At 46.3% G+C, this 13,319-nt stretch overlaps 1 protein-coding gene and 1 long non-coding RNA gene across 2 annotated transcripts in view; one reads left to right on the forward strand and one right to left on the reverse strand.

The window, feature by feature from the left end:
• LOC132452074 (sodium channel protein type 4 subunit alpha B-like) overlaps positions 1 to 13,319 on the forward strand; it is a 318,084-nt gene that overhangs the window by 72,177 nt on the left and 232,588 nt on the right. Inside the window, 4 exon segments of the mRNA XM_060044440.1 lie at positions 1,039 to 1,129; positions 2,301 to 2,429; positions 6,832 to 6,923; positions 9,087 to 9,329. Of these exon segments, the coding sequence (XP_059900423.1) occupies positions 1,039 to 1,129; positions 2,301 to 2,429; positions 6,832 to 6,923; positions 9,087 to 9,329 (555 nt within the window).
• The window catches only part of LOC132452088 (uncharacterized), a 399,718-nt gene continuing 388,061 nt past the window's right edge, over positions 1,663 to 13,319 (reverse strand). The window contains exon 4 of the long non-coding RNA XR_009524230.1: positions 1,663 to 1,933. This is a non-coding gene — a long non-coding RNA (uncharacterized LOC132452088). The remainder of the gene's footprint in view (positions 1,934 to 13,319) is intronic.

The raw sequence follows: 13,319 nt of genomic DNA on the forward strand, positions 1-13,319 counted from the left end.
ACTACAGCCTCCTCATCACGCTGCCCGTGCACGTATAAATAGCTGACGACGTGCGCGTAAAAATAGCAGTTAGTTTCACCCCCTTCCTCCCTCTCCTCCCCCTCTTCCTCCCTCTCCTCCCCCTCTTCCTCCCTCCTCTAGCGCTCTTCCTCCTTCTCCTCCCCCTCTCCCTCCCTCTCCTCCCCCTCTTCTTCCCTCTCTTCTCCCGCTCTTCCACCAGCAGAACGCTGTGTCCCTGGTAACATATTACAATAATTAGGATTAATTAGAAAAAGTGATTGGCAGCCATGCGGGCTTCTGCCTGCCTCTACCTGCTCTGTTGGAAGGGACTTGTGTGGAAAGTTAGTCTTTCCACACAAAAGGGATTTCTTTCAGCTTTTCATGCCCAAATTGCATATTGGTCATGTCAATGTTGTCGAAGTCATTTCAGTTGAACACGAAAACGGTTCTGTAAGTCTGACTTGAATATGGATCAATAAAGTGTGTGATTAATAGAGTGTGTGATTAATATAGTGTGTGATAAATAGAGTATGGGATTGATAGAGTGTGATCAATAGAGTGTATGGATCAATAGAGTTTATGGATTAATAGAGTGTGTGATCGATAGAGTGTATGATCAATACAGTGTGGATCAATAGAGTGTATAATCAGTAAAGTGTATGTCAATAGAGTGTATGATCAATAAAGTGTGGATCAATAGAGTGTATAATCAGTAAAGTGTATGATCAATAGAGTGTATGATCAATAAAGTGTGGATCAATAGTGTCTGATCAATAATGTGAGGATAAATAGAGTTTCTGATCAATAGTGTATGATCAGTAGAGTGTGTGATCAATAGAGTGTGATCAGTAGAGTGTGTGATCAAAAGAGTGTGATCAATAGAGTGTATCAATAGAGTGTTTGATCAATAGAGTGGGTGATCAATAGTGTGATTAATAGAGTGTGATCAATAGTGTGATCAATAGAGTGTGATCAATATAATGTGGATCAATAGAGTGTATTGTGTATTGTAGTGAGTGTTCCTCCTTAACCCCAGCACTCTGTTCAGTCTGTTCATCATGTGCACCATTCTCACCAACTGCTGCTTCATGGCCATGTCGGAGCCAGCTTACTGGGCCAAGTACCTAGAGTGAGTACACCTGTCTATCCTCTGCCTGTCTGAATGTCTATCCTCTGCCTGTCTGAATGTCTATCCTTCTGTCTGACTGACAGTCTATCCTTGTTTTTGTCTGACCGACTGTCTGTCTTTGTAGCTATTCCAAAACCACTTCCTCTTTGACTCCCTTTCTAACTCCCTTACTCTTCTATATACTTGTCCGTTTCTGCTAAGGCCCAAACAATTGAGCCATCTGATAACGTCAGCCACATATCTACATAAACATTAAGCTGCTAATGGGACCCAGCAGTTGTTTTCTAGTCGGCCATCTTGGCTCCCCAGGCCCACTGGTTGTCTAGTCGGCCATCTTGGCTCCCAGGCACGCTGGTTGTCTAGTCGGCCATCTTGGCTCCCCAGGCCCGCTGGTTGTCTAGTCGACCATCTTGGCTCCCAGGCCTGCTGGTCTTTTAGTCAGCCAGCTTGGCTCCCAGGACTGCTGGTTTTCTAGTCGGGCCCGCTGTGACAAATAACTCTTCCGCCTCTTTTCTTTAAGCTGCAAAAAAAAGTCTGGCTGAACGGAAGTGAACAGCGTCTATTGCCTAGCGTCGGATTTCACCGCTACTCCTCCCCTTCCGGTTGCTGGCATTTCCCCCCGGCACTATTTTGCATGGACACCGCTGCTGCTTCCCGGGCTTAGCCCCGCCCTAGACGATTGTGATTGGTTTAAAGAAATAAAAACAGGGCCCCGCCCAGTTTCCCCACGGATAGACGGCTCGAGGTAGCGTGGTTCCAGACCATTCTACTTGCTGTAGTTTGGTCTGGCTTTGCGAGACTAAGCTGCAAACTGAAATCAAGGTTGAGACTTGTTAACAACTCATTTACTGATACATCTTTGAGGTTGAATATACAATGATTGTTAGCCAATCAGTCAGTTGTCCTGCTCTGCTGAGAGATAGCACGGAGACCTCATGTTTCAGGTGTTCTGAAATTTATAAATTTATTCACTTATAAAACAAGATCACATGCACTTTTTCCCTGGTGCCACCACTAAAAATTTATTTATTTCATTGCCTCTGTCTCTGTCTCTCTCTCTCTCTCTCTCTCTCTCTCTCTCTCTCTCTCTCTCTCTCTCTCTCTCTCTCTCTCTCTCTCTCTCTCTCTCTCTCTCTCTCTCTCTCTCTATCTCTATCTCTTTCTCTATCAGGTATACCTTCACAGGTATCTACACCTTTGAGTCTCTGATCAAGATCCTGGCCCGGGGCTTCTGTGTGGGGCCCTTCACCTTCCTGAGAGACCCCTGGAACTGGCTGGACTTCAGTGTCATCGTCATGGCGTGAGTCGTCGACCCCCGACACACCACACACACGCACGGCACACGCACGGAACACACACGGCACACACACACACACACACACACACACACACACACACACACACACACACACACACACACACACACACACACACACACACACACACACACACACACATGCGCACCCACTGATGCACACACACACACACATACATACACACACGCACACACATGCACACACACACACACACACACACACACACACACACACACACACACACACACACACACACACACACACACACACACACACACACACACACACACAGACACACACACACACACAAGTATTTGGGGAGGTCTATTCTTTCAACAGAATCCCTGGTGGATCCAAACAGCATTTCTTGGTCTCCATGCCAACACATTATTTAAAACAAACATTTAGCAGCTTATCTCTTTATTCCCATGGCCGGTCGATAACCCTCCGCCACTCTGCAGCTCTCCACCTCCTTCTCCTTCTCCTCTGTCTCCTCGTCCTCAGACCCAACCCTCCTCTATATTGACGGGTGATTGATGGTTTAGGGTTTGTGGAATTGCCGCCGTTTGGTTAGGCTAGCGATCAGCGGACCGTCCATCAGGGCCAGAGTGTTACCACACGGAGCGGGGGGCACTGAGGGGAGATAAACGGGCAGATTGAACCCATTGGATCAATGCTGACCCCTAGCTCCGCCCTTGGGACTGAGGTGGGGGAAGCCCCCTTCAGCTCAGCCTGATGCTGGGCGTCGGGGGAAGGGGCACTCAGACCGCGGCGTCCTGAAGCATAAGAGCTGCCTTGTGCCTGTAGACTGAAGTATGCTTAAAGGCTTAGCTAATGCTAATGCCCTTAACTCATGCTATTGCTTATATCTCAGCTAATGCCGATAGATCATCTAACGCTAATTGTAAGAGCTGAGTTCACGATGCTGCTAAGATCTTAGCTAATGCTAATTGACTTACTAAAGATAATACTAAGAGCTTAAGCTCCTCTCATTCTCTCCGGTTGCTATGGGACCACAAGGTTTTCCAAATGGGTCATGCAGAAAGCAGTTGGCTCCGCCGCTGACGTTGACTTGGCAGAATCGCCTGGACCGGCCCTCGTGTATTTAGAATGAATGTACAAAAAGGCTGACCTCCAAGTGAACAGATCATCAACACCTCTTCTCACAGAGCGAGGAGATGATCCCCAAAGAAGATCTGTATTTAAGTTAATTTAGTTAATTAAAATTAAAATTTAAATGACCTGCTCCATGGCCTAGCTGGTGACACATCGTCGTTGGCATGTGGCTAATAGAGCCACATGCCAACGTGGTTCCAGAGTGCCACTGCTAGGAGCATTGAGCTATGGGCTCGGATGCTTTTGTTAAAACTCAAGGGTTAAAGCCAATACTGTGGATTTAATAACATGTTGATGAAAGCAGTATGGCCAAACTTATATATAGTCCCTGTCCGGGATTGTCCGTCACACCTCCCCTATCTGTATATCGCTCCATACGTCCGTCTGTCCATATCTCGACCCTCATTCCCTCCTCTGTGTTCACTGATGAAGTGTTGACATCCTGTTGGCCTCACAACACGATTTACTAGACTCTCACACACACACACAGACAGACAGACACACACACACACACACACACACACACACACACACACACACACACACGCACACACATGCACACACACACACACACACACACACACACACACACACACACACACACACACACACACAGACATACACACACAGTGCACATGGATGGCACACGTATGCAAGTGCTCGTACATACACACACACACACACACACACACACACACACACACACACACACACACACACACACACACACACACACACACACACACACACACACACACACACACACACACACACTCACACACTGGCATTGACAAGGGTGCACGTCCTTGATCTGGGGGCTGCTCTGCGGTCAGATGGATCTACTGCAGGACAGGGACATAAGTCACCCCCAGCCCCCCCAACACCACCAGCCCGCCGCTTCCCAACACACACACACACACACACACACACACACACACACACACACACACACACACACACACACACACACACACACACACACACAAACACAGACACACAAACATACAACCAATATCACAGCCATTATCACAACACACTCAAACAAACACACGTACACACAACCATTATCACAACACACACACACACACAGACAAACACACACACACACACAACCATTATCACAACACACTCCCAAACGCAGACTGACACACACACAACCATTATCACAACACACCCGCGCACACACACATTTTCAAAACAACCTCACACACTCACACACAACCATTTTCACAACACACACAGAAGCAACCATTATCACAACACACACATGCACACACACATACCAACACATATCGACACACTCATGCTTGTGTATACAAACAAACACAAACACACACACACACACACACACACACACACACACATACACACTCACACATCCAATCACACCCACACCCCCATTATGCACGCACACACACACACATCATACACACACCCACATCACATACAAACACACAAACACACACACGCACACTCACACATACACACACAAACACACACGCACACTCACACATACACAAACACACAAACACTTTGGAACCTTTCCCAACCATGCCAAAATCACCAACATCCACTTTAGCATGTAGAAAAATGCTAAAACTGTTAACAGTTAGCAACAGTCAGCTCACACTGAGCCCAGACTCATGTCTACGTGTGTCAGGGAGCTGGTCTTTAGCTTGGTTAGTTCCATCCCCCAGACTCATGTGCCTGTGTGTCAGGGAGCTGGGCCTTGGTGACAGACCCCCAGGCTGAAGCTGGCCCTTGGTGACGGACTACCACCAGCTTCACCCCACCCCCCCCCATGTGCATTTAAACAGCCTGCTCTGTGCCTTCCCCAGCCTCGCTCTGCTGTTATTCAATCAGCCCGCTAGTCAGCTCCGGGTGATATATGAGCCGTAATGGGGGTCCGCCAGCACCTTAGGGGTCAAATGACTTGATCGGAGCCCCCGACCCCTCCCCGATCCTGAGTCAGGGTGTGAGGAGAGCCACCATGAATGGAATCCAGTCTTTAGTCCTCTCTGGTGTGGATCCAGGAGCTTGAGTTACAGCTCACTGATGGGTTCCAGAAGAAAGAGAAGGAAATTTTCTCCCTCATGTATTCATCCTGTATCAATAGCACAAAGTGTATAATTTCTGTTTTCTAGATACGATTTGTGTTGAGTCTTTTTTCGCTTCTCGTTTGCTCTGTAGATTTTTTCCCCCAATTTGTGTCTTAGGTCAATCACATCCAACAATCTTTCACGTAAAAAATAAATGATTGCTTTCAATATCTCAAATTGAACATAATCTGTTTCTTATTGTATGAATTATGATCTCCAGACTTAATTTCAAGAACTTCTTTTTTTTTAACCTTACCTCACACCGATTTATACATGGCTCTGCGCGGTCGCATGGTCTTAATCACAAATTGTGTTTATTTTCTAACCTCCTGACTCTCTCTCAGTGTTCATGTAATACCCTTTGTTTTGTCTTCCCTTTCTTGCTCTCCATATTTGTTTTCGTCACGTCTCCACGTACCGACGGCGCTCTGCCCCCTGCAGGATGTTAACAGAATTTATCAAAGTAGGGAACCTGCAGGCGCTTCGGACCTTTAGGGTACTGAGAGCTCTGAAAACTATCTCAGTCATCCCAGGTAAGAGGCCTCACCACTAGGGGGCGACGCTGGGGAAAAGCACTGCACTGTAACGTCATTGTCAAATGTCTTCTCTTGTCAGTCCAAGCGCCCGCCTTGTCTTGTAGTCTCAAGTCTCGCCACTTCCTACATCTCTGCCCCCTTCAGGTCAATGAACTTACTGATCCTCCACATTACCTGTCAATCTTCAACCTTGGCCGATTCTGTCGGACCTCTCTCTCTCTCTCTCTCTCTCTCTCTCTCTCTCTCTCCCTCTCTCTCTCTCTCTCCCACTCTCTCTCCCCCCCCCCCCCCCCTCTCTCTCTCTCTCTCTCTCTATGTCCTTCTTCTCTCTCTCCCTCTCTCTCCCCTCCCTCTCTCTCTCCCACTCTCTCTCTCTCCCCCCCCGCTCTCTCTCTCTCTCCCACTCTCTCTCCCCCCCCCCCCTCTCTCTCTCTCTCTCTCTCTCTCTCTCTCTCTCTCTCTCTCTCTCTCTCTCTCTCTCTCTCTCTCTCTCTCTCTCTCTCTCTCTCTCTCTCTCTCTCTCTCTCTCTATGTCTCTCAATCTCGGCTTGCTGTTGATGTTGTTGTTGTTCTATGTTGGTCATTCCCTCTTGTTTGTGTTTGTTTTGTGCCCTCTGTCTCCCGGCTTGCTGCAGATATGTGACTGAGTTTGTGGACCTGGGCAATGTGTCCGCCTTAAGGACATTCAGGGTCCTTCGAGCGCTCAAAACCATCTCAGTCATCCCAGGTGAGGAAGCTACTATAGCTATGGAACATGCATCTCCACCAGGGAAGGTGGCCCCTGCCTGCGTCCCGGTCCCAGTAGAGGCGGTCCTCAGTCCGCCCGCGGTGGCATCCTGAAGCGGCCATCTTCTCCTTTCATTTGCATCCCATGAGTGGACCTCAGAGGGGACTTATAGGTTAACGTCTGAATTTCTGATGGATCACCTTAAATATGTTGTTAGTATCCACATCAGGATGGATTGATCATTGGGGTATGGCCATCCCATGGACAAATTTACTTTCAGATATGTTAACCGAAATTCAATCTCCAATTTACATCAGTTAGTTAGCTTCAACTTGATTTCATTTTAACATGATTTCAAAATGATAAAGTTGAGGCAAATGTAAATTGATTAGGAAACCTATTTTTGGAATAACACAAAACTAAACAAATTCATGATGACCTCTGAATGTTTTCCACTCTGCATGTCATTATGGTACTAGCTCTGCTTATATGACCATACTACAAATATGCCAGCCACTACATTGTAGACAAGTCCTAAACATGTTACAACATAGGGCTGCTCGATTATGGGAAAAATCATAATCACGATTATTTTGGTCAATATTGAAATCACGATTATTCAAACGATTATCTTTGAGTCTGAAAACGTGTTGTATTTATTCACCATGTCTCTCCCAAAAAAAACGTTGTAACTGAGAACTTTGAAATCACGCCTTAAAAAAATACACAAAATGGTCAAAAAGAAAATGTTCCAATCTAAAATGATATACAGATATGTGTCCAGCTGTTCTGACCTTTCTATAAATCATTAAAAAATAATAAAAAAATTATAAATAATAATTAACAAAAAATCGGATAACTCGATTATGTTAATTTTCTGATCGTTTGACGCTAAAATCGTAATCGCGATCAAAATTCGATTAATCGCCCAGCCCTATTACAACAGTTCAACTGGCAGATAGCCATGTTGTCATGTTATGCTGGTACTGTTGTAAATGTTATTCTTCAAATAGACAGATCCTGTTTTCTGACATGCTCCTCTCTTTTTAAAGTAAAAGTAAAAAGAAACCCACACCATAAAAGAGGTGACCTTGTGAAGGTGAAACAAAATAATGGACTGGGTCCATGGGTCGCTTCTAGCTGGTGTCTTTGTTTGCTGAAGGTGTTTTTTCCCCTTGTTCTTGCCAATCATTGTGTGTTTGGATTTGGATATTATTCTTGTCTTGTTTGCTTGTTTCCATTCGTTATTACTTGTGTCATATTTAAAAAGAATAAGGCTGCTGTTTGTAGGCAAACTGAGAATAATAATGTATTTACAGCAACAATCAAAGTACACCTTTAACACTTTATTTGAAAAGTTTTTTATGATTGGAGGTCAGGATAGAGCCATGGACCTCCAGAAACACCAACCCTTGTATCGTAGTTAGCCTTGATTCAATCTGAGGCAAATCACATCATCCGAAGGGCAAAAAATAAAACCCGGCAGGGCTTTTATTTTGACATTCATTAACTGATTTGCACTAAATGAGAAATGTTAACGCAATGTTGGGACGTATGGCTCTTAAACAAACTTAAAAATAGATAAAGCCACCCCTGGAAAGGATCTTGGCTCAGTAGCAGTGTTTGATGGCCACTTAAAGTGTGCAGCACAGCAAGCCATCCTCTGCTATCTGATGACTGCATGACATCACACCAACTGGCTGCCAAATGATGCACATGATCTGCTAAATAATGGTTCAACTGGTCCAGGGAATTATAGCGCTTCATATTTGCTAGCTTACTCTGCCTACCTCTCAGTTCTATGCTACAGTGTAACTTTGCGCGCGTGTGTGTGTGTGTGTGCCTATTTGTGGGTGTATGTGTGTGTATACATCTATGTGTATCCGTCTGCGTTGGCTCTTGGATGTTGTGCATGTGTGTCTGTGCAAATGTCTGTGTAACAATGTATGAATGCATATATATATGTATGTATGTGTATGTTTGAATGTTTGATGTGTGCGTGTATGCATGTACGTATGTGTGTTTGTATATACATATGTATGTGTGTATGTGCGTGTGTGTGTGTGTGTGTGTGTGTGTGTGTGTGTGTGTGTGTGTGTTCGTTTGCATGTGCGTGTCTGTGTGTGTTTGTATGTGTGCGCGTGTTTGTGTGGGGGTCCCCAGGCCTGAAGACCATCGTTGGGGCCCTGATCCAGTCGGTGAAGAAGCTGGCTGATGTGATGATCCTGACCGTGTTCTGCCTGAGCGTGTTCGCCCTCATCGGCCTGCAGCTCTTCATGGGCAACCTGCGGCAGAAGTGTGTGCGCAGCAGCAGCCACTGTGTGACGGGCAGCCTGGCCGCCAACACCTCCTTCTACTGCAACAACAAGACCTGGTCCTCCATCAAGGACTTCGTCAATGACGAGGGTAACTACAGCTGCTCCTCCTTGGGATGGGTCGATAAGAATGAAGGTGCTAGAAGGTTCAGCTTGTGAACCGGTGTCAGTCTCCCACAGACGTCACTTTGCATGAAAGGGTTTTCGGAACGACCACATGTGGATGTCTGTGAGGGGCCGACCAGATTGATGTGATTTATGAACAAGCCCTCGTGTGGTTCTGTGTTCAGGATAGAGAAACAGGAAGTGAGTGCAGGAGTTATGAGGATTTTGGATCGCAGTGTGATGACCTGTCCACTTTCCTTCACTTTTCACAACCAAACAGTATATGTTACTGTCAGTCCTGCAGCTATAACCATCATTAAGGTGTGTTCTGACTTGAGTGGGCGGTTTTTATTTACCTGTACCGCTCCCGAACGGATTGTAGTCCCATTTCAGCAAGTCCCCAAACGTAATGAATGCCCTGACATTTACAATATTGTTCAGTACCCCCCCCCCCCCGCACGCACTCACACACACACCCTCGGCCGCCCAGCCACACCTGAGTTGCAAGACATCACGACCACACTGTCAGCGAAGTCGCATAATAACAACATGTCCTTCAACTTGAGAATAAATCAAAAGACTCCCCCCTCGCTGCCTGTTCCATCACAGGGGGGGGGGGGTTCCGGGCCTGGGGGGCATGCTGGGCGGGAACTCTTCCGGCCATGGGGAGGTAGGGGGCAATCTCTGAAAGAGCATGAGGGCGTAGTCATGGTGTCGGGGCTCTACGACGTCCGGCTGCCAAACACTCTCTAGGAGCGAGACTCTTCCAGGAACACACTGCAGGAGATTAGAGTGATCTTGTTTTACTGGAATATTGTTATTTTGTGAAGGATTGTATAGTTAACTGTACATACGCAAGCATAGCAAGAGACTCATCGGGAAGACTATATATCTTGCAGATAGAAAATAAATATTTGAGTCACAAAAGATACATTTACAATTCACTTTAAATGCGAAGTGAAGGTTCCTGGCGTGCTGCTGTTGAATGTACTGAAACATGTTAAAGGAAAACGTTAACATTAAGGGCTGAGTACTGCTCACCCCTGGAGGAGAGCAATACTCAGCCCTCTGAGGTGAGCCGTACTCAGCTCTCTGCTGCCGTATTCACTTAAGTTACTGTTTGAAAAGCACAAGCTCATTGGTAAGAGGAACTCAAATCATAGAAATATTTTAGTCACAAAAGATACATTTACAATACACTTTAAATACTGCAATATTATTGAAGATCCAGTGGTGATTATTTACACAGTGAAGGTTCCTAGCATGCTGCTATGGAACATACTGAATCATTTTAACGGTCCAATGGCATGATAATCTTTAATATGAGATCCCCTAGCCTGCCTATCGTCCCCCGGTGGCTAAAACTTGTGTTCAGTGTAAAACGAACACTAGGTAACCTGCTTGCCTTTGAAAAAATGGGAGCTCAGGTGAGCTGATTCGGAATGTGGCCCCATATGTCGTCATAAGGGGCCAAGTTACCCCTCCTTTCTCTGCCTTGCCCGCCCAGAGAATTTGGCCCGCCAATGAGACAATGAGCTACGATCGTGCAAGCGCCACATGTGTGTGTGTGTCATTACACACACTGTAATGCAAGTGTTGTACACTTTGTACACGTTCTGCTGTTGGTGTTCTGGCATAACATGTCGGTTATTTGACGTCTCTGGTATTTACACAAGACTGTAGTTGGGGTTATCTCAGCCATGGTTGAGAAGGAATTGGGGAAAAGGAACTTTGGCTTTGACTCCCTGAGTACATGAACTGCGATATGGAGTAAGGGATTGTTGCCCACGTTTTTCACCCTCCGGAAGCCGCGAAGCACCACCGCCCAGCAGCCGGCGGCCAGCAGCGGGCAGCGGGCAGCGGGCAGCGGGCAGCGGGCAGCGGGCAGCGGGCAGCGGGCAGCGCACGGTTCAGTCTACTTCAGATTGAAGTGGGAGTGGAAGAACCAGAGACGTTCTCCGACGCAGTCGTTTGAGATTCATAATATCGTCTTTTGGCCATGATAATATGTATTATATGATATAGATATCTCTGTACAATATGATATTATTTAGATATAGAGCTCTAGGGCTCCCGCCGGAGCACCCAGAGTGTTCTAGAATATTTACAGAACACGACCACAGGCTGTGTGCGCCTCGCCATTGCAATACATCCACTGTAAGCGCATGGTACCGTGGCCGCAAGCTGCTCAGGGCCACACCCCCACCCTTCTCCTTGACCCGCCTCTCTCCTCCTCATTTGCATTAAAACTACAGACACCGAAACTGAGCGTTTGGGGAAAGCTCAATGTGCGACTGGCTTGTAATGGCTGTAATTCTGCACCACGGCTGAATTTCGGGAACGTCTTCAAATACTGTGTTAGGGGCCCACTAATATCTATATTAAAGAATCCATAAAGTAGCATGCCATGGGACCTTTAAAGGAAAACATTAAAATTGAGGGCTGAGTACTGCTCAACCCTGGAGGAGAGCAGGACTCAGCCCATCTGAGGTGAGCAGTACTCAGCCCTCTGAGGTGAGCAGTACTCTCTGAGGTGAGCAGTACTCAGCCCTCTCAGGTGAGCGCTCAGAAGGCGTTAAGAAAGAGCTGAGAGGCAGGCACTCCTGAGCGGCTGCCATGACGACGGACTAGCTTGACTTTTAACAGCAGGTTGTGACTATTCTTATCCTGCTGCCCGCTTCAATAAAGTTACTGTTTGAAAAACACAAGCTCATTGTTAAGAGGAACTCAATTCATTGAATCTTATTTAACATTTAAATCCTGTGACTGGACCTGCCTCTCCCAGCGATGACCCTGACCACCACCTACAAATAGACATGCTCAGAGTTATAAATAATGTCAAGGAAAGATCTAATCAAATCAAATAAAAGCTAATTGGATAATGAGTGGATGTGGTGAACAAGATTGCCGCAGCTGTAGCTAATGCTAGCGTTAGCGGAGGCTGCAGAACATTCCGGAGAGAGAGCTTGGGTCATGTAACGCGCTGCGTGTGAGTGCTGCACCAACTGGACAATGTCATCTGGGCACCGGACTCTAATGTCAATAAAGACACACGCACGCACGCACGCACGCACGCACGCACGCACGCACGCGCACACACACACACACACACACACACACACACACACACACACACACACACACACACACACACACACACACACACACACACACACACACACAAAAACTCCAACATGTCAGGGCCTGATTTGTCTTAGGGCATATACAGCAGTTCCCTAGTCATATACAGAATGAGACAGACACACACACAGACCCACGCACGCACGCACACACACACACACACAGACCCCCCCCCCCCACACACACACACACACACACACACACACACACACACACACACACACACACACACACACACACACACACACACACACACACACACACACACACACACACACACACACACGCACACATACAGAGACAATGGTAAATTGAAATCCAGCCCTAGACTGCATGGATTTGAAATCTAATGCTTTTCAGACAAACAAACGTAAACAAATAAACTACTCAAAATAAATCAATATGGCTTCCGCCGGGTTTTCCTCATTACAGTAACTGAACGCTGTAGCTCATATGCATGGGCGGGTGGACACTATTGCTTAATCCAATTAAAGATTTTTTTTATGTCTTTATCTTTTAATCAATTTGGAGAACCAGCCAGAGTAAGCTCGATTTTGAAAGTATCCGATTAAAAAAAGCCACTAACGCGTGTAGCTCTCTAGCTTTAGCAGCGGGTCTGCTAGCCTGGGGTGAGATGACACTAGGCAGAGCAGCAATAAGCTGGCAGGAATTCGGATAGCTAGGTCTCCTCTCATTCAGGCCAATGAACGATTGGAAGGGCTTATTATAGACCTGGAACATCCACACTTACTCTATTGTTCAATCGAAAGCATTTGATTAATTGATAGCTGTCAGAATGTTAAGAGAATTTTAATAAATGTGACAAAAAATGCTA

Source organism: Gadus macrocephalus, chromosome 23 (assembly GCF_031168955.1).
Source record: "Gadus macrocephalus chromosome 23, ASM3116895v1".
Taxonomy (NCBI): domain Eukaryota; kingdom Metazoa; phylum Chordata; class Actinopteri; order Gadiformes; family Gadidae; genus Gadus; species Gadus macrocephalus.